The sequence below is a fragment of the Ambystoma mexicanum genome, chromosome 3p, assembly GCF_040938575.1.
Source record: "Ambystoma mexicanum isolate Mex_15411 chromosome 3p, UKY_AmexF1_1, whole genome shotgun sequence".
NCBI lineage: Eukaryota > Metazoa > Chordata > Amphibia > Caudata > Ambystomatidae > Ambystoma > Ambystoma mexicanum.
This window is the reverse complement of record NC_090925.1, coordinates 1,120,228,251-1,120,250,818: the sequence shown is the minus strand read 5'-3', so window position 1 is coordinate 1,120,250,818 and position 22,568 is coordinate 1,120,228,251. Positions and strand designations below refer to the sequence as shown.

General features: G+C 45.5%; 1 protein-coding gene across 4 annotated transcripts in view; it reads right to left on the bottom strand.

The window, feature by feature from the left end:
- Positions 1-22,568, bottom strand: part of SHROOM1 (shroom family member 1) — a 439,332-nt gene that overhangs the window by 121,995 nt on the left and 294,769 nt on the right. For all 4 annotated transcript variants that reach the window (XM_069652491.1, XM_069652493.1, XM_069652492.1 and 1 more), the window contains exon 2: positions 5,084-7,943. In XM_069652491.1, the coding sequence (XP_069508592.1) occupies positions 5,084-7,852 (2,769 nt within the window). In that variant the 5' untranslated portion in view covers positions 7,853-7,943. The remainder of the gene's footprint in view (positions 1-5,083; positions 7,944-22,568) is intronic.

Below are 22,568 nucleotides of genomic sequence, written 5' to 3'. Positions count from 1 at the left end.
ATCTGCTTGTAAACGGTATAAGACCTTATGTACAAGCGAGTTGCTGCTTTACTCCTTTCATGCCATGGTTCAACTATGAGTAAATCATCTGATTTTATGTCTTTGAGATTTGGTACTTGGTGTAGTATTGCCATGACTGTTCTTCTGTTCAGCGTGAGCTCATCTTTGTTGCTAGATCGTTGCACCATTTGCACGGTCCATTTTGATTTGAGGTATTCTTCCTGGCGACTTGTGTTGGTATCTGTTCTTGATCTGTAGCTGACTTTTTTCCTGTTCAAATCAGTTTTGTCTCTCGGCTTTGTTTGAACATTGTAACCGTCTTTTCGTGTGTTTTCGTTCGCCTGTTATTTGTTTTAATCGCCGAACCTTCTGTGTCAGAAGCGAAACTTGATGCTTGTGAATCTTTCGCTAATTTTGCAGTCAAAGTTTTGGTTCTCTTATAATCAGTTGGTTTGTTTTTGTAGTTTTGTGAGGAGCTTCGTGCTAATTTCTCTTCACTAGATTTCTCACGGGAAGAGACTTCCACTCTCTTGGGTTTTGTTTGGCCGAAGACCTGAGCTAAACGGTTACGCCTTTCTTCCATAGTTTCAAAGTCTCGCACCACGGGTGTCATCATGTCTTTTCCTTGAGATGTTGATGGCATTTCGCTGTCAGATACTGATATGGTCTTGTTGTTCTTTGGATTGGGAGCGTACACTGTGTGTGGCTCGTCGTCTTCATCCGAGTAAACACTGATGTTCATTAGATTATCATCTTTTAGGAATTCCGCTGCAGATTTTGGTGATTCAGCTTTCGATTGAGTCGTATTGGCGTGGGTAGAATAACTGAGTGGCTTGCAGCACGATACTATGATCTGCAGTACTTGCCAGGCGATCTTGTGCCTGCTTGATGTTTTGCTTTGGTGGCTTAGCTGGTTTCTCATTTGGCAGGGGAATCTTGCCTGGCGGCATTTTCTTGCACCTTGCCTGTGCTTTGTCAAAGATTAGATAGGCCGTTTCAGTAGTTCCACTGATGGTGTTAGGATTGGTACTTTTTTTAATCTAGAACTAGGAACACCTCAGGTGTATTCCCATTGTCCGTTATCATATTAGTTGATTCACTTTCAGCACCCGATTTATCAGTGTGTTGTATTAGACTACTTTTTTGTTTCAATGTTTTCCGTTGAGACAGTTGCAGGTGTTGTTTGGGCACCTGCCTCTTTGGTTCCTGCAGTCTCGTTCCGTTTGTTGGCCTGGATGTCTTTTTTTTCTATTTGTGATGTTATTTTTTCTATTAACTGGTTCGCTAGTTTGTCTATTTTATTTTCATAGCTATTGTTCTCTTCTTTAGCTGCGATGAAGGCCTCCAGATAAATGACTTTCGTCAAGATCATGACGATCGTTGCCGGTTGATCCTTTGTGGTCTCATTGAGCGTTTCGTATAATTTGCAGAATGGATTTAAAGCTATTGAGATGGTCGACATGATGCTCAATAGGTCAGCTTTCTTTGATGGTGTTTCAGGCATCGGGGGGGCCTGATTGCGTGGCATTGACCTTGCCTGCAATGTGCGAATGTTCGCTGAATCTGCGCCTTGGCGTTTGGCACCCATTGCTAAGACTGAGTGGTTTGTTTGCAGCGCTGTGTCTGGCATATTCTATGAAGGATCTCCTCTTCTCAACGCTTTTGTCTTGTTCTTTTTCAACTTCCTAATTCAGATTGTTGTCCAGTGTTTTGTCGACAAAGGGGGCAGTGTTTACAGTCGTCTCTCCTTCGCATGGTTGAGATGGCGGTGTCAAGGCGCTGTGCGTGTCTTCATTGGCATTGGCTTCCTCGTTGTAATACTTGTGTTGCTGCACGGGACTCACAGGCTGAGGAGGATTGGTGCCTTTCTGACGTTGGTCGGATCTTCTCTTTGACTGGGTCCAAGTCGATGGTGTCTTCTGATTGATCCGGCCACCTTTGAAAGCGATTTTCCTTGTTGCGGGGTGTATCCGCAGGCCCTTTTCTCACCGTTGCTGCTTGGGACTGTTGTTGAGGCGAGCCCATCTGAGGAGCTTCGCTGGATTTGTTGGCGTCTGTGCACAACGAGTGGGATCCTGGCTGATTTTCCCCCAAGACCCCGCTCGGTAACTCCAAGGGAGATTTAAGTGGTGATGTTATTTGCAATGTCTTCACAATTTTCCCATCATCGAGTTTCCCATTTTTGAAGCTTGGGAAATGTTCTTTGACGGCGGCCAACAATCTTTGTAATCTTTGTTTTTTGTTGTCAATTTTGCTTTTAAAAAAATCTGTTAGTATTTGCATTGTGGTTTGTTTTTTGTCGTTCCAAGTCTGGGTAAGTTATTGTCCTTATTTTTCTTTTTTCTATCTGATGTTTGATATTTTAAGCCATTGATTTTTTTCTGGCTAGAACCATTTCTTTTTTTGTTCGTTCTTGCACTTTCTAAGTGCCCACTATGCTCTCTGGCTCTCTTTTTGATGTTGGGCATCAGAAAGTCTTTCTTGAGAGGTGTCTCGATGGCAATTGAGTCAGATTCTGTCGTGTTGGTTGTTTCAGGCAAGTCTTCGGCCGGCGTATGAACCTGTATGGCCGTGTTCTGCACGGAGGATGACTCCGTCTCTTTTCTCGCCGGGGCCGCTACTGCATTGGGAGCCGCCTTGTCTGGCGCCATGTCAGAGCTCGCGAATGCGCTGCTCTCTGGCTTTTTGGCCCCAGTGACGAGTCTCTCCCTCGAACTTGACGACCGGCTTGCCTCATGCCACTCACAGCCCGGTTCTATATCAACAGCACTGCCGCGCTCCGCCCTCCCTCTGGAAGGCAACAGCGGGGCAGAAACCGGACCAACGGGCCGAGGCGGCGGAAGCCTTACATTAAGCTCTCGACTTCGAGGCGACGCGTCCACGCCACCCGCATCCAGCTCCTCCTGGGATCCGAGGCCTCCAGGTGAGCTGTGTGCATGTATGGAAGGGTGAATATTGATGTTTTGTTGTTCACAGGGCGGCAGTGGTTTTTTCATACTGCTCAGCTGATTGTTATGGTGCCCAATTGTGGTGGTGACCTGGGGGGCGGGCTTGGGGTTTGATGTAAATATGCTCTTTCCATACTGTGGTAGGCAGAGGGTTTTGCCTCCCTCAGGTTTGGGTCGAGAGCTCAGGAGACAACGCCCGTCCTCTTCCTCACACTCCTGAGTTTCTTGTGAAGTTCTCAATAACTTGGACGTCATTTCTTTGGGGCGAGGGAAGGCAGGTGGTTTACTGTGGGACTGAGCACTGTTATGACGCTGTTGTGACTCGAATCACCCACTTTCAAACGTCCCCTGACCCCTCACCACTTACCGTGGGTACTTATCGATGCTTGTCGGTCGATGGCTGGCCCATACCGTTGACTCACGTAAGTAATGCGAGGGGGTATCTCAGTCCTCCGTCACCCGACGGACCACGACAGACCACTCTTCGCCCACTTCTCTGCGCGCACTCCGCGCTGCAAATGATTTCAAATAGTCTCTGTAGGACTCTCCAGACCAGAGTCTCCCCCTCCTCTCAGGAATAGAAGTGGTAAACAGACTGCCCCAACCACGACAGACCACTTTTTCGCCCACTTCTTTAAGGTCCCATCGTTTAAAATGTGTCAGATCAGAGAAGAAAAACAAGTCAATGGAAGTGTGACTTTACAAAGTTCATTCAAAAAATATGAAGATGCTCCTATGCACACTGACGTATTTATCAATTCAATGTAAAAACGGCAGTCCCTGCTCTTCCGTAACCCTCTGCAGTGAGTTTTTCTTGGGGACCATCTTAGTGTAGGCTGACAAGCAAATCTGCTTACTTTACTGGATGCCATTTTAGTTCTCACACACTAGTATTTTGTTGTGTCGCCACAGACAAAAGGTGATGGGTGCTTTTTGGACAAGTTATGGCTGTAATGTTTGTCAATGGTAGCAAACGCGTAATGACAAAAGTCTTAAAACTGGAATATCAGCAATCTTAGCTGGAATTTCAGGGCCCGTCAAGCCTGTTTCACCACAGGGTGTGCCACTAGTTACAGAGTCAGCACAGTCTGTGCAACTGTCATAGGCAGTTACTGAGCTATACTCCCCCCTTCCCCACCATTGGCAACCAGCTAGATTTAACGTGCTGCACCAGCCATCACGCTTTAATTAAAAGACCAAAAGCACGTTTACGCAGACCCACGTTACAGAGTCTAACAGACACGCCATTCTATTTTTGCGTCAGTAGAAGATGGCTGAACATCCCCTCCCTCACATACACAACTGTGTGACCTTTGCTCTAGCCTCTAAGCACCAGTCTCTCATCATGGTCTTAAGGCTGGGGCGATTAGGAGAACTTTAGCTAAGCCTGCAAGGAGGACTTTTACTATCAATATTCACCCAGAAGGGTTATTATGGGCCTCATTGGCAGTGTGTTGGTAATGGTAAAACATGTGTTATTTTAAATACACCACCTCATCGGGAGTTGTAATTGCGTGGGGTATACATTGAAGGGGCTACATTACACTACATTTGGGTTGTTTATCCCAAGTAGTACTTTCTATGTACCTCATTAGGTAAATATTCAATGTGATTCCAACTCACAATTGAGTGCTATTTTAAAAACAGTCAGTACTCAAAATGCCACACGTTTTTAGCATTCCCGCCATACTCATAATGAGGCTTCCTGTCTTTCACAAAGCTGCATGATGTAAATGCTGATATTGACCCCAGGCAGTTTTGCCTTTATACACACAATGCAGTAAATGTACCATGTGATTGCTACTTCTAATTAGGTGCCACTTAGTATTTAAAATACCACATTTTCACTGTCATCGCCATTATCATGAGGAAGCTTTGCTTCTTCCAAAAAAGCTCAAGAGCCAGAGACGAACAAGTCAGCCTGGAAACCTTAAAAGCAGAGGTGCTGGGATCACCCGGACATGCAGCTGACCCTGCCCACTTGCCTTTAATAAACACCACCCAGCTAGGCAATGTCCAGTTTTTCATAGAAAGTATCAAGCCCCATAGGCAGAAAGGCATTCTTTTGAGACATGCAAAAAACAAGTCCACCATATGACATACATAAACCATCCCCTTGACCCAGATCACAGTACCTGAAAGGAAGGTGCAGACTTTATCAGTTCTCGGCTTTCGGGAGGAGCATAGTCTCTATAATGGGTTCTGTGTTCTTCTGGTGGAGACCGGTTGGCATAGCTCAAGTCCGATTCGCTCACCAAAAGCTGGGATTTTGGTGGCGTCACCTCAGTGGAAGAGGATGCGGGCAGATGGGATGACTCTGGGCTTCTCCCAGAAGGAGGCGGTTGGAAGGAGACCTCAGTGGGAAGGCTGGTCTGGCTGCTACTTGCATACGAGCTCCACTCGGAATGCCTCCATCCTGATGAAGACCTCTGTGTGGGTTTGTGCAATGGGACTTGCTGCGCAGCAGTGGATCGCTGACCGGTCTTCCGCTCTATATATTGTAAAAGAGCAGTGTGTTGAATGTGCTTTAGTTCTGTTTTTGAAAGGTTTGAGGCTGAACGGGCTCGCTCCCTGTTCTCAAAGGCCATTTTACTGGGTGTGACCATCCCTGTCTCATTGGAGACCATCCCAGTGCTATCACCTTTCCTTAACAGCCCGAGATCCTGCGAAACACCAAGCTGGTCTAGCTTTTCCGGCTCAGAGTGGTAAAGCTTCTTTTCCTCCTTCGTTTGCCTTTTCCTTGCTCCAATGCGGGAAACGACTGGCTTCTTAGTTTCCTCCTTACTTTTGTCATCATTTCCCGGTGTCTCATTTGAAGGGGTGAATACAACATCTTCATTGGCATGAGTAAGGGAATAGGACTTGAAATGCTCGATAGAAGGCCTCTTGGAAGGGTTTGCTTTCAGCCTTATGGGCAGGCTCATCTGCAAGTCCTTCCTCTTGAAGGAGGTCTCCCGCAGAACTTTCTTTTGGGCGGTTTTAAGTTTTTCTATATAATCGTTCATGAAACTATCATCTAGCGAAGTACGGGGACTCAATGTCAACTTCTCATCACCAGGACCAGTGTCAACATTGCCACCTGTAAAGTGTTGATTTTTCTTTGCGATTTGAGGTGGTTTACGGTCAGTGTGCACATCAGTCCTCTCTGTGGTACAGATGTAGGTGCTTTGTGAAGTCCTCTTTGGTGCTTTTGCTGCTGGGTCTCCTTGTTGAGGAGTCGGTTTCTTGGAGTTAAAAATGGCTGCCAACTGAGCAGGCCTCCCACTGGCCAGGTGGTAAAGCATCGGCGTTTTCTCTTTGGTGATCTTCTCACTGGGTAAATCACACAGGGGATGTGGTTTTGACAACCAAATGTCAAGCTCTTTCTTTTGTTGAGTAGCATCAGTTGAAACCTCTTGCTTTGGAAGTGAGCCACCATCCCCACTGCTGTCATTTGTTTGAATCTCCGATTTGAGGGTAGACGGCATTTCTAATGACAATTCAGATTTTGGTCCACAGTAAAATATCTGGCTGCTCTTACCGAGAAATCGTTTAGCACCAAAGTCAGGCTCTCCACAAGAACTAGATCCAGTTTCCATGACATTTAGACTAGCGGACTGCGAGGGCGCAGGGGGCCTAGGCACTGAATTCGGAGATAGTTCCCACATATGTGCGCAGGTTTCTTCTCCTGGACTGCAGTTCTGACCATCGCCACTTGTCCTCTTGCCCGGATGACAAGTATTCGTACCTAGGTCACATTCTCGATCAGACATGGGCTCCCTTTGAGAAAGGTGGGTTGCGCATTTCATTCTGGAAACACACTGCGACACATTCTCATCTGGTTCTCCAGGTTTTACTATCAACCCATGGTGGCGGCTCGTAGCGACTCTGCTGTCTTGCTCTTTGGAGTCTGACGTTGTGCCTGGCTGGTCTACACCACTGACAGATTGTTTGTGGAAGTTTGCGAGATAAAAATACTGTTTGCTCTCGGGCAAATCATTGACATTGCGATTGGAATGCAGAGGGTGAGAGGTTTTTGCGTTCACCTGCGCAGGAGCATAATAAGCCGGAGCTGCATTCTGAGCACAGAGAAGCCTTTGTGTTTTGGCCACACTGCCTGATTGGAGAGATTCTGGAGGAATGCAAGTTGCCTGTTTTATGTAAGTGGGCCTCTTGTCCTTAGTTTCAGAAACTTCAGCTAAAACCAACTCTTCGGCATGGTCTGGTAGGCCCTCACTCATTTCAATAGACTTCCAGCTGTCTTGAAAACCACTTTGTTTGGATTCACATGTGGAAATGTAGCTGTATGTGCCATGAAGAGTCTGTGACTCTCTTTGGTTTAGATGATCGCTGGTGTTATAGCCATTGTTCGACTCATCAAATGTTCTCAGGGCTTTGTAGCTATCAAGTCTTGTTGGTGGGGACGGAGGTGGGGGCAACAGAGGCAGCGATGGTGGCCTAGGTGATGTCAGCTTATTGGATGAGTTAAGGAAAGGAGAGCTTCTGGTATGTCCAGCAACATTAGCCTTCTTAATATTTCCAGAATTGTTCAGCCTATTGATGTCAACAAGTTTCAGTGGGTGCAGGTCATTAAGATCTGCATTCATGACAGTAGGGCTGTAAATGGCTCGGACATATTCCGAATCCATGTAGGACAGTTGTGCTGGCGGAAGACAGTAGTTTGCCTCGTAAAATGTTGAAGTAGGATCGTCTGGAAGAGTGGATCCACCAGAGAAGGAGCTATAGGCAGAGTCTACCTTTCCCGGGAGCTGAATTAGGCGGTCTATACTGCTGATGGATTTCACAGGGGAAAGCCGGCTGGTGTAATCAGAGCCCAGAGGATGCAATAGCTTTGCGAGTCCACCCGTTTCATACAGGCTCCATCGTTCTAACTCCTTTTCAATGGAAGCCATGAGTGGGCACATTCACGACAAATTTAAACCTTCATTGCCAGGATCTTATGGGAAGTTGCACGCTCGTCTTTTGTCGAAGACTGAAGATCAGACGTAGGGGAGCCTGAAACAGATAGAGTGCACTTGTTACAAATAGGTCTGAAATGTTACACCAGAGGCAGGTTCAAAAGGTCATAAGCATAGCATAGTATTCTGCACATCAACTCATTGACTGATTTATCCAAAGCAAATGGGACAAGTTATTGCGCTCAATCACACCTATTGACACAGTGTCTAGTATCTAACATTTACTTCAATTTTCAATTTCAATACACCACAAAACTAGTACTGTTACTGGAGCCCAACAGCCTAATGCAAAATTCCTTGGCTTTTCACACTTAATGAAATGTGTCATTAACAAATGAAGTCCCAAATGAACCTTTCCATCGACACATCCCTACAAATTCTCTGCAGAAATTCGATTTATTCAATAGGGACTTTTCAGATCAAGAACAGTTCTTTCAACTAAAGCCCCCCCCCCTATTTTGTGTATGATCCCGTAAGACTCATTGCAGTGCTGGAAAACAGACAAGTTTAGGAGGTAGGAAAGTGACATGCTTCCCTCCCGAGTTTGTTGTAGTCCACCTAAGTTGCCTGTTGGTGACAGCTTTTATACATCCTTCACCTGCACCAACAGGTCCATGACTGCAGGAGAGCAGGAGGGGTCCTGAGCTATTCAGGCCAAAGTCCATGATGGAATTTCCAGAGGTTTTTCCATTCGATCTATCGTGTACAAATGGCACGGCAGTTGTTTTGTCCAGGTCTTGTGCCTCCTCAGATGTTACCTTGTAAGTTAAGCATACACTGTGCCCCTCCTTTGACGTGGTGGGATTGTACTGGCTACCCAAATTGCTAAATGGAATCAGTTCTCGACAAGTTCATGTTTGTTATCTTTTCGGTTTCCCGCGATGGTTTTCTCTCCAGTCAACACCAGTCTTACTTACCGCCTTTTAACTTGCGTGTACTATGCATGCAATCTTGTTATTCTTCTCACAACCTGTCAGCATCAAAGTGCTACTTTGGCGGTGAAGGAGTGCAAACAAATATAAAAATACACGTACACAACCTAAAATTATAGATGGTGGTAGGCATTAACCACAGTGTGTGTTCCCAGAGCCATCCTAGGTAACCCATGGTTTTCTCTGGTATTCTGTGTCACTTGCAAACCCTTGTTCAAACAGGTCACATTAGTTAATCGCTAACCACAACTCTGTACGCAGTGTCACATGATAAGACCACTTCCTGCATTGGTGTTGGACATTCCGAGTTCTTTGAGATGGACCTAGTTACTGAGTCATAGCAGTGTGTCCTCATTAACGACTAGTCAGTAAACCATCATACGACATGCTCAGTGCCTGAATCCTGAGGCTTGCTAGAGGAAATCAGGGAAACGCCTTATATTAAAGAATATATAACTAAGACGCAGGACAAGTCCTCAGAGGGTTAACAGAATATCAACACAACAAGAATTAGCAGACACTCAAATCCCGCAGTTACACAAGAGCACAGTAGCAGGCTGCCGTGTTAGAAACATTTCCACTGACTAAATATGCACCTCGTAAGGCCATACAATATTACTCAGCTGTGAATATTACTTACTTTGACCCACAGTAGGAAACACGGAGCATCAGATAAAGGTATTGCATTTTTATTTATAAAGTAATTATTTCATATCAGGGAAAGAAAAAGCACTTCTTGCAGCAATATTGCCTACTTAGAAGAGAGAAGAATGAAGGAAAGCATCCATCCAGAAACCTGCTCGACTAACTTGCTCAACCTGCAGAAAAAGCCTCCCACCAGCTCACCCAAGGCAGGTACCTATACTGCACACAAGCCACAATTATTCCCACACTTATTTAAAATAGGAAAATGTATCACTTATCTGAGGGAGGCAGAAATATTCAAAGAACCCTCTCGCCCAGAATTAAAAAATGATGAGCAAGTCATAAAGAAAAGCGAACCCGTCCTAGTTAGGGGGAAGAGACTTGGAGGATGGTGGCAGTGAGGATCTGTGGCAAGTCACTGAAGCGCTCGCCAGTCATTTGCAATTAAGAATCATCTCTGCATCGTGGCACAATAACGCTGTGCAATGCTCTTAATTCGCATTTCTGAAGCAGTGTCACAGCTAAACTTGAAATTCGCTCAATGAAAGGAAATTGATGTGCACATAAAGGTCATTTGCTACCTTACCTAGGAAGGGCAGCCACCGGCTGTATCTGCAGAGCGGTTTTAATGGATATCTGGGACTCCAAATCTACAGCCTGAGTGTTTGCCCAGGAACAAGCCTGGCAATATGTGTGTGTCCTCCAATGATTGGTTAGCCACCAAATGTTTAAAAGGATTTGTGTTTCTGTTTCGAGGCTAAGTCAAAACGCAGCTTCCAACATTCCTGTAACATAGTTGGAAACTGCACTTAAACTTTGTCAACCATTGATACGAGTACAAAAGCACTGTAAAGTCACCTGAGCCCAAAGATGACCCGTGGAAGCCCTGCTGCATCAAACCGGCGCAGATCTGCAGACGAAGCAGTGTTGGCATCTGCGGATTACAGCCTTGCTAACTAACCAGAGAAACGGCCGACCCTCCCTCCCTAGGACCACCAAGATATGATGGCCTGAAAGCCTCCAAGACACCTGTGCTGTATGCTCTGTGCAGCTAGTCTTGAAGAGGCAGGAGCACTGGACAACAGAGGGCGAGTAATGGGTACAGCAAGTGCCCTGCACTTACAAAAGCTGAACTACCACATGAGACATCTACAGAGATTCTAGGACTCTGCGGAACACAAGGGCCGCTGGATTTACATCGCTGGATAGCCACCGAAACCAATGGGCCATTCAGCAGTATGGTATGCAAGGGCACTAGGTAGCACAGGCACTGGTGCACAAACCTCTTAGAAGGATAAATCACTATTGAGACGGAAAAGACCTGCATATTTCCAAAAAACAGGTCCTATAAAAACAAGCATTGGCAAAGCCATCCGTGTGGGCTTTTGTGTAGGCATGGGAAAGGCATTTTCTGGGCACTGCTGTAGTGGTAATAACTGACCATTGATGGCATCAGCTGCAAAAGAGTTCCCGAGTATATAATTGCTGTGCTTGGAAAATGCTCAACACTTGTACACAAGCCAAAACTGTTGGCTTTGCCAGTGCTTGTTTTTAAAAAGTACTTCAGTGAAGGAAACGCATAGCGCTTATCGATCGAGTTCCTGCGGCGGAACTGGTTAAAGAATTTTTTATTACACCAGTAGTGTGTTTACAGCTCCAATTAAGTCATTAATGCTCAGAGGACTGCTTTGAAAAAACACTGGCAGGAACGTCAAGTACAAAGTTTGATGGTATGGCTTGATTAAAGCACGCTCAATTTCCACAAGGAGTTTTGGGTGGGGAGTGACAGGAACTGGGGTGGATTGGCCATAGAGATTAGCTTGGCCATGAGCAGTCAATGGGTTGGCAAATATCCAAACACCTTCAAGCTTTATCTGTACTCTGATGCAATAGTTTTGCCTTATAGATGGTGCTGCCACCTAATAACCCAAACTAAAAAGCAGTCTGCCAATTTTAAGAATCCGGTCCACGCTGTCCCACAGTCATCATTAAGAGGGTAAAGAGGTGCAAGGTTTACCTTTTGATAATAATGTACTTTTGGGGAGAGGCACCTCCCCAGACAATGAGCCTTATTAAGAGTTTGGTGGGGTGTTAAAAGTAGCAGGAAATAATGCCACTTTCAGCACCGCTGAATTTGGATTTTGGCCTTGAAGTAGAGGATTTACCTCTAGTACTGTGCTGTAGGTAAATCCTCAAATTTAAGGGCAAAAATCAGCAGATTTACCACACGATATTACCGCTCACGGTAAATCCGTCAAATCTCCATGGAGTCGTATAGACTCCAAAAATATAATTCTTTTCACAGTGCTGCCACCACATGTAATCCCATGGTAATGTCATGGGACCGAGTGTCGGCAACAGTGAATTCGATTGACAGTTAATCAAAGGATTTACCGCCGATTTACCACCAAACATGCATTACATACAGAAGGCATTCGCATTTATGTGTAAATATTTTACACTTGAACTATTTTAACTTTACATACCATTAAGCACAAGTTTCGCTGTTGAACCCTGAAAGGCTTATAGGAATCCGAACAATTGTCAGGAAACCCAAAGACAGTTTTGTCCCAATCTGGTAAAATAGCTTGGACTCATGATCATCTAAGGTTCTAAATAGGTGCAACTTGTGCTCAGCAGAAAGGGGGGGGGTGAGGGGTGGCAACCTCTTCTGGTTGGCAGTGTTCTCTTTTCCAGTCAATAGGGGGCGCTTGAGAGGCTTGAAGTGGATGTGGCAACTACCTTTGTTTAGAAGGACGCATCTCCTTCATTTATAGAACATCCAAGAACATAAACGTTCTTACCCGCGCCCCATTATTTCTCGAGTAACAAGGGCTGCGAGTTGTGCCTGAGGCAGTGCACCCCAGGCTGCGTCAGATCTCGCGCTGCAGTGTATGCAAGAGAGACTGAACAATCGCCCAAGAGCAGAATAAGCAGCGCCAGTAAATCAGCCTGTACTGGAGTGAGAGCCTGCAGGCCGCTGCTAAAGGCTCCGAAGGAATCCATCAAGGAGTGAATCACTGGAAAGTTTGCAATTCATCTAAACAAACGAAGACAGGTTTACGCTAAAACTAATATAGAAGCGGTTTTACGCAGAGCCAAGGACAGTGTGAGCCTCGACGTCGACCTGCGTGCACACTACACATCACCCATGTACATAGCTGTTTGCGCAAAAGCTCAGCAGAGTGCTCTAAAGTGGTTACCAAATCTAGACCTAGAATTTGACGGGTTATATGTTAGGTATGCTTAGTGGCGTCTGGTGATTTTTATTTTTTTATTGGAGGAGCGGAAACATTTCACACGAATGTGTGTGAGCGACCCAAAGGGGGATCAAGGCGCTCACCTCGTCTCCCCCTCCAAGACATTCTTTTAAATAATGCAAAGTGCAGTAAAAAGACACACAGTTTAAAACTAGTTTTAGAAAGAAATGGAAAAAATCCATTACATGCCAGGTCACCAACAAGTGCACAGGAGCATTTTCAGGATGCCTTTGGCCACTATATGCCAGTACTCTGCTGGTGTAAAAAATATTTTAAATGCATACTATGCCCATGCTGGCTGCACCAATATGTGACAATATTCCCACATAAGAACATACTCGTGATGTTTGCCCAGAATTCCATTACTGATACGCAAATCCCTCCCATATGCAACAACACTATTTTGGTTTTGCCCTTAATGCCAGTAAATAATGCAATGTCATAGTAAGAAAGCATGTCATTTCTGGCAAAACAAATGTTACCCGAACCCCATATGCAAAAACCTTCTGCAAGTTGGTTGTGCCCTTAACAGCAGTATAAAGTGAATGCCACGGTAAGAAAATAGGGATTTGCTGCCTGCGTGCACCAATGCCCAAATGCAAGTAAGCACTTATGCTTACTTGCCCCTCGGCTGCTCCAGACTCATTCACTCCACTGCTTCTCTGAAAGGCATGGCCTACACATCCTTCAGGCAGGAAACTAGGAGGTGTGTCAATCAAACACCTGCCCCAGATTCTTGGTGGCTAGAGAGCGAGAAGGAGAAGCAAGGACTGACTGATCTTGGCCTTTCTAATCCAGAGGGTGGTGTAGGAGCGCCCAATGGGCATGTTCACGGCCCAGGACCCCAGCAAGTGGCCAATGAAAGGATGGGGAATCAAAACACCCTGGCCTTGCATGGCTTACTTCATGCCAGGAGAAACCTTGTTTTTCCTCAAGCACAGCCAAACCAGGAGTCTGAGAGTGCTCAGATTTTCACTTGTCTGGTCTACAATTTGGGTGCCCCTTTACCTATTATGTTATTCAGTATCTGCGCTGCACCCTTTTCCACCGTAGGGGTCTCGGGGGGCACCTAATGTCCGAATATGTGGGTGTATTCTGACCTCGCATGGGTGTTAACCAATCTTCAACTGTTGGCAGGAAGAAAATTAATTTAGAAAATGCAGAAACAGGAAGAGGACAGACATGGATTGGGGAGAATGAGGTGAAAAGACAGAAAGGAATAACACAAAGCATGTACAGATGAAAGGTACACTATGGGAAAAGGGTAGAGGTATATGGTTTTGGATTTTATGGGTGTATGTGTGATAACTGGTGGTCTTTATTGGTGGGAAGGGAAAAGGTTATGTGTACATTCCATTTCTGGTGATGGCGTAATCTAGGCGAGATAAATCTGGAAGCTAGATCGGGTTGCCGATTGGTTTATTTATTTATTTTAATTTATAATTGTGTGATGGACTTCAAGGTGGGATGAGCGCCAATGGGTATTGTGAGAAACCGCAGGGTATTCTCCTAGGCAGACCTCAAGGTCTTATTCAGGTGGCCTGGGAAGGGCCGACACTCTCAGACCACAACCCTATGGGTAGACTAATGAGCGAGGATCTCCTGTATGGGGGAACTCAGGGTTGGGCTCGAGGAAATTCCCCAGATCAGACGCAATATTATACAAGGGAAGGAGGAAGGGAGGAAGAGATCCCTGAGGCCTTTGTAGGATGTACTACAACTGCCTCTCTTCCTCCCGTTGAATCTCTCATACCCAAATCCCATTACACCTCTGTGTTTAACAAATGCTCTAGGATCCCAAACCCTGTTGCACCCAGAAACTATCTCTACCAGTCTCACTTATTTCCAGTTTCCTACCCAAATACGCCCAATCGCTCTTCTACACGTCCCCCTGTCTATTCTTTTCCAAAGACCCAGTCTACGCTACCATTCCCATAATCCTCCCGGTTTATTTCACGATAATCCCGGTCATTCCCGTCTGTCTCACAAACCCTATCAATCTCACCCTTCTGAGTTTAACAAGCCCGCCAGTACAAGGGTTGTAATTCCATATAGCACCTTTTCCCCATCCTACCCCGTAGGACAATCAGACACACTAACCCCTCTCCTTTCTGACACAAACATTGCACAACGAGATTGCTAACTCAGAACGGCAGTTCGAGAGGAGGAGAAAGACGGCACGAACCGAGAGGGTGACAAGGAGAGGAGCGACCTCGCCCTTTGCGCCCGAGGCCCGTGAAACTTCTGCAGAAGGAAGCGTAAGACCGCGACCAATAGCCAGAGTGTGTTGCAGCAGATGTCAACAGTACACAAGACCCTCCTCCGCTGATGACCAAGCCGGGGAGAGACGCTTGTCTCCGTGGACCAACCTTGACTCCAGAGGCAAGAAAAGCCAAGCAGTTCATCACAGGCGGTGAGCCGAGGGAAGAGCCGATAAAAAACCGAACTGTGTTGAACAAAAGTAGCAAGCGGCTAACTGATGAAATACAAAGAACTGTTAATACGGGAAGGGAAATCCAGCAATTGAGGCAGGCACCACATGGATGCTCACTTGGGAAACTCTGGGCGATTAACTTATTGTTGAAACTACCATTACCAGAAGGCCCTGGAAGAGGCGCGAGAAAGGGGTCAAAGTGATCATATAGGGGTCTAGTAAAATCCACTGTACAGTCGAAACTCTTTGGCCAGCAGAAAGTTGTAAAGCTAAGGGAAGTGAAGCCTGCATCAGAAAAACTGATCCAGGAATTGTGTGATTGGAAAAGTTGGCAAGAGTGAACCCGACGGAGGGATGCCAAACAAACGGAGGCAATACCTGAAGTCCCAATGAATAGTGTGTTGATAAGAGTGAACCCAGCAAAGGGATGTCCACGATGAACTGTCTAAAAGGACATTAAAATCTACAAATGCCATAAGAATAATTGAGTGATAAAAGCCAAATATTTGTAAACGCGAAAGGTGAAATGATCTTTGAATACAAGCCATAGTAAACCCAACGGCTGGAGGCTAACATTCGAGAGGGGCCCGAGTCCGGAAGAGGAGGACCCCAAAGTGTGACCAGAAAGGAACTTTTGGTAGAACTTTTTTTTAGTATTTTGAACCAGTCAGGCCCTCGGAAGCAAGAAAAATTAGCTACAGAAGGTCCTGATATAATTAAGAACTTTTGTAGATCTGAGCCCAGAAGAGGGGGATCGAGGGGTGAAAAGTCATCACCCACCGTACATACGGAAAGGTACTTTTCTTTATTATTTCTGAACACCTCAGGCCCTCGGAGGCTAGAGGCTTTTTGTAGAAGAGACCACCGAAGGCTCTGATAACTGAGAGCAGAACTGTTGGCTCGTGCTGGGAAAGCTCGAGCGTGTGCTGTGCTCCAGAATCCCACTTAACCCAATGCTTAAAACATGTGGAAGGGAGACCCAGACTACTGCATCCTGACTTAATCGTTTGTGAACACTTTCTTCTTTCTTATGAACATTATCCCACACTTATTTTGAATTTAGTGTAAGGATTGGCAATACGTTTTTCTTAGTATAAGCCCTTTTATTTGACAAGACATCACTAGGACTGCCTTATTATTATTTGATGGTCGAAGCTTGCATTAGGCGTTTTTCCATCCTACCTATATAGTTTAATAAACACCCTTGAACTGAGATCGCTGTCCGTCTTTACTGTCGCCACCGCGAGTTCCTTACAGTATGGTCTTATATACTTAGGGCATCATTAGGAGTTTGGTGGTAACATTAAAAACGTGTTTGCTCAAAAACTGCTCGTTGTTAAAATATTACTTAGTTAGGAGTTGGATCCCCCAGGGTAGTTAGCAAATTTCGTATACAGAAAGTACTGCATGGGGGAAATATGGGTTCCTAACCCCAATAAAGTATGTTATACGTAACACATGCAGTAACTATCCCAAGTTATCAGAACTCACAATTAGGTGGCATTTTAAAAACAAGTGGTAATTGAAATGCCACACGCGTTTACCACCATTCTCCAAATGAGGTCCTTAATGTTGATTTAGGAATGTTAATGTAATCTTTTGATTGTGAATTCAATGCCCATAGGTTTTTTAAATATTGTAATTTCACTTTTCCTACGAATACATGCAAGAGAAACAAAGGGCATGCCAAAGGGTGAGTTTCAGCCACCAGGGTCCCGCAGGGTGAGTTCCCCGCCCCCCTGCACCATAAACTGTTCATGAATTGAAATCACAAAGCATGGCGTTTACCCCTCAAGTTGGTGGTTTCTATGTTGCTTATTGTTGTTCTATCTTATGTACAGTTACCATACTGTCCAGTACCTTTAGAGCGGTCCTGAACCTCGGGTAATGGGAGATATGTTAGGCTTATGCCTGGTATCACTAAAAGGAAATAAGTGGCCTTTCAACAAGCCCTTTGCAGCTACACCCAGGCTGGGGATCCTCGCTCTCAAATTCTGCTACAGTCTTGGTCTGAAAGGAACTTACAAGAGTGGCCTAGAAACACAGATCTTGGCAAACTAACATGTTACTACAGCCACATCCTCTTTCTCATCCCAGCACTTACACGTCCCAAGGTATTGCCACAAACTAAGACATGCACCACACTGCCCAAAGAGAATATATAATTCTTCGATAGAACATGCACAGGTCGAGAGTAAACGTTTAACACCATTATTAACTTTGTCAGTATGGGAGTGGATTACCCCTTGAGGCCAGAGGAGAATTAAACTAGGAATAAAAACTCTGGTAAAGGTACAAAGGTTAGCTATTTTAATGTGTCTACAGGGCCTACAGGGCCAACAGGGAAACTGATCTTCCCTCTAGGTCCTTAACAGTCTCGGTTCTAGGGTGTAGCGACCTGCGCACTTCTTGGCAATCTTAATCTCAGGGATACAGCACCCAGCCTGCTTCCTGGCAAGCTTAGACCCAGGGTTATAGTACTCAGCTGGTTTCTTAATCCTACCATCAGGTATTTATTCACCCTTGCTTGGGGTTTTTGTCAGATTGCTAGATTATCACCCTCCAACCAAAGGCCACCCTCTGGGGCCAGTCAGCAGTAACCAGATTCTCAGTTGTAGATCCTCTTTCTGTGCATTTCCACACATTGGTTAAACCCTGATGCAACCATGAGAAAAGGAGCCTGGGTCAGTACCTTCCTTAAAGCAATTTGGATGGTCAATGTCTTCTCTTCCTTTCTTCTCTCTAGCATGTACTCCTCTCCCTGATCTGTGACAAGTACCACATAGACACAAGCTTTATTATACTCATGATTAAAGCAAGTGGTTTTTCCTCACCATCTCAGTTCGGGATTGACTATTCCCATTTCCTGCTTCGTTAACTTTCAAGGGCTTTTCAGCTGTGTGATAGTTTACCTCTTTGGCGACCTGTGTTAATGGATATTAGTGGTGGCGGCTGAATGGTTACCTGGGCCATCTGCCATTTTGAGGTCAGGTGGAAGTAAGTAAGGGGCAGGCCCTACCAATCGGCTTTGAGGCTCTGTCACGCCACTGCCTGTGTGCAGGACTGCAGAAACGCAGGAGTAAAGTAAGCATGTGTGCCCTAAAATTGAGTCAGCACAGAAGATGTTGCTGAACTCGCAAGCAGAAACAAAAACCGGCAGCGGCAGTGGCGGCTTGAGAGAAGGCCGGTCCATTAGGGGACCCGAATCGACCATGGATGACTGTGGGGAATGTCTGCATAAGGAAAGGGGTTACTTTACTGGAATGGCAGATGCATAGTCTGAGGCTTGGAACAGGGTAGATGGAGACAGCTGAAGATAATAACTGGTGCAGGAGGAGCGGCTCTGGGGAATCTTTCATTTATCTCCTGTTCTAAGTACCCTTTTCCATGCAGGTGGACATTTCTGGTCACCAGAATTCCGCTAGGACCCAAAGAAGGGATATCCTATGCTTTGTCACATTTAAGATACCATGACTCTCCGAGGGTCCTACACACAGATTGATCGAGTTAAGGAGGCATGGAGAAGACTACAATTTGGGTCCCTGCTGGGCTTATATGCATTCAGGGCGAGTGCAGTTTCCCTTGGAACTGAGATCTTTTGAGCACAGTTGTGAACAAGAGAAGACTGCTGCTTTCCCCATGGCATGGCTCCACTCTGGGACACTGCAGAAGAGTGACAGGAGTGAGACAAACTCTTACATTAGTACCAGGGAAGCATTGTCACCACTTTTCTTTCAGTTTGCCCTGGTACTCCTAGCAGCAAGGCACCAGATGCTGGTCCCCGCTTGTTTAGGGTGCCATAGCAGGTCCCGGGAGCAGGTGGGGTGTGGGAGTCGGCTCCCACGATCCTTGCTAGGCTAGTTTTTAATTTTACGTTCTCCCCGCTCCAACCCCTCATATATTTTCTTTCATTTCCAAACATCTTTTTCAAGCTTTTGCGCTTTGAAACAGACATTTTTGTATTTCCTTTTGGATTCCAACACCCTCATGGGTGGGGTAACTGAATAACTTGGTCATTCCCATTTAGGACAGTAGCATGCCTCTGATCTTTGGTGTAAACCAGCTCCAACCGCCCACAAGATGGTTTCCGTTTCCTTCCAGTATGTTGAGAATGTTCAGTTTCTGTGCAAATTCCCTTTACCATGAGAGACCCTCAGCACTTTTGCTGGACTCTGCACTTTGCTTTTTAAACTCCTGAGTGAGTGGAACTTATTGCCACTCACTAATTCTCAGGTTGTGATTTGTATGCACTACTGTTAATACAGGCTTCTGCTTTTTACTTTGCGACACTGCACAGTGTCAGTAAGGAGTCTATTGGACTTCTCTTTAATCTTTAAATACATTCTCTTGTGAAAACTACAGTTCCCAAGAGTAGCGAAATAATTTACTTACTCTTCTCTTTGTGAGTCCAGCACACAACACCTTATGTGGCGTTCTGGGGGGTTACACTGTAACTCCTTCTCCCACTCCTCATGTAACTTTTTGTTACACCAACTTAAAATGGCTGGTGGTAGCGGTTTCTTTTTACCACCTTTTGTGCTGGTTACTAGCAGGCTGAATTCTCAACTGCAGTACAGCACCCATGGGTGACCATTTTCCCAAAACGGCCATGGTCTTCTTTTTTCACCATTTTTCATTTGTCAGTTCCTTTTGTGCTTTTCTTCTCTCCTTTACAGTACATCTGAGTCCTTGTGAGTTTTGCTTTTGGCGGGCTTCAGTGTTTCTGCGAAGGCAGGAAGTGGGGGAGGAGCCCGCAAATGTCACTGTCCTTGTTCTGTTGGTGTGCCTGACTGAAACAAGCTCTAACTGCACAGCTGGCTGTGCTGGCGGACACCCTGCCCCCTAGGTGAGTGACAGATCGATTGGAGTGAACGGGTGGGTTCCAGGATATATGGTGAGGATTTTTGGACTACAGACAGAGTCGACCACTGGAACAAGGAATCCGAAGCAGAAGATAAGCAGAGACGCCAGCAGCACCTTCCAGGACCACAGAGGCACTGGTGAAGGCTTGCAACTGTGCAGACCCCATTTTCAAAATTCCACAGGAAAGACCCACCAAGGACGACTTTCTCCCTAGGCTGGTAGGACCAACTAACCTCAAGATCTTCCTTTTTGGCCATCTTCCACAACATCCTGTGGCATTCCCGGGCTGCGGAACACCAATACCCAGGGTACCTGGACCATTATCGGCTGAAACTTTGCAGGTATCCATGTGGACCTCCAGAGGCTGGAATTCTTCACCAAAGGTCCGCTCACCAGAGTTCAGGACTGAGTAATCAAAGAGAATCCAACCAGTGATATTCGTTTCTTCTTGGCGCTGAGAAAAAAGGTGGCAAAACCACAAAAAACTGCTGAAGTGAGTTGAATCCATTGCTGCCGACCCCTTCTCGTGAGTGCTGCCAGAGAAGTCTGCCAAAGGTCCCCCCCTTTCCATCACCACTACCAAGGAGCAGGAATCAGGGTCTGTAAGGTTGCACCTAGAAGGAAGCCAGCTACAATTTCTTCTCCATTTTTAAGGTATTGTGTGGTTTGGGATGTAATTACCCTGTGCCATCTTCGGTGCTTCCTAGTTTGGGAAGTGCTGTTTTCTTCAAGTCAGAGTTGACCTCAACTCCTCTGTGCCAGCTTTGCAGCCTGTGTGTGAACAGCAAGGTTCCCCTGGAGCTCCTGTGTTTTCTTCAAAAACTACTGACTGCTTAAGTAACCTTTCCTCTGAAGATCTTCATCAGAACTGGAACTGTCCATTTGACTTTGGCTGTACTTTTTCCCAAAAGGTCCATCTTCTGATCCTAATGGGTTTGGCAATGCTGGGTCCTCAATAGGTTTTAATTTTAAACACTTTTATTGCTAGGAGCCAAATGGCCTATATCCCTCTGGGAGAGTGTACTTGTTATTAACCATTGCTAGACTGTGTGCTGTATAATCTTTATTTCCCTCCATGCTCATTTTTGAAAAGGTGATAATTCTAAGTGCTTTACTGCCCTTCCTTAACTGGCATCACTCTGCTGGATATGAAAAGTACAACCAAAAGTTACTCACCTGCATTATTGTTCCATGTATAACTTAAATTCCACATATAATTCAATGTTATTGTTAGTTGCTGCATTTTAGAATTGATTGTGCCTTGTGAATATATAAGGGATACATTACTCACCGTAATCGTATTTCTGATGCTTGTATCTGCTTAGATGAAAGCAGTGGAAGCTGCGGAGTATTACAGTTTGTTTTTCGAAACTCGAAAATGGGCGTCGACACAGGGCGTGCCAGTAATACTATCCCTAGTGTGACGTCCACTGTACCCAAGATCCCTCACGCGTCTAGGATCCTCAGATTGTATTTTTTCTGAAATGAGGTAGCATGAAGAGTAGCGCGAGTACAGATAATCCAAGCAGATAGACAGAAAGGTAAGACTACAAGCAATCATGCGCCTTCTCTCGGAGGGGAGGAAGGGTGGGTTGCATGTGAATCTAAGCAGATACAAGCATCAGAAATATGATTACGGTGAGTAATGTATCCCTTCTGAGGCTTGTGGAATCTGCTTAGATCACATGCTGTGCATAGATTAGCAAGCAGTACCAGAAGAAGGAGGAGGTGGGATGTGAGAATGGTCATGAGCAAATAAGTGTCTTAGAACCGCTTGTCCCACTTGTGTATCTGCCTTGGAATGGGTGTCAATGCAGTAATGCTGAGTAAAAGTGTGAATAGAGCTCCAAGTAGCTGCTTTGCAAATGGTGTCAAGGGGTACATTTGCAATGAAAGCCAGAGTGGCCCCAATGCCTCTAGTAGAGTGGGCCCTTGGCGTAAAAGGCAGAGTTTTTTCAGAGAGTGAGTAACACAGCTGGATACAGTTAATAATCCACTTCGGGATGGCACCTTTAGAGACGCGATCCCCCTTCTGCCTGTAGCTACGGAGACAAACAGTTGATCTGTTTTTCTTAGCGGTCTGGTTTTATTTACATAGTAGAGGACCGCCCTACGCACATCTAGGGTGTGTAGTTTCACCTCAGCCGAGTTTTGCGGCTTCTGGAAGAAGGCCGGAAGCTCGATTGACTGGTTTACATGGAATTTTGAAATACATTTAGGTGAGAAGCTAGGGTGTGTGCGTAAAACCAGTTTGTCTTTATGGATAGTAAAGAAGGGATCCTGCACTGACAGAGCCTGAATTTCACTGACATTTCTTATAGAAGTAATCGCTACTAAGAAGGCCGTTTTATAAGTCAGGTGTTTGAGACTGCTCTTATGCATGGGTTCGAAAGGGGGGCCCATGAGCTTGGCTAGCACCACATTAAGGTCCCACCCTGGTGGTGGGTTTTAAATAGGAGGGTGAAGTCTCTTTACTCCTTCCATGAAGGCTTTAACTACTGGTACTTTCCACCAAAAAACCTTGCTAT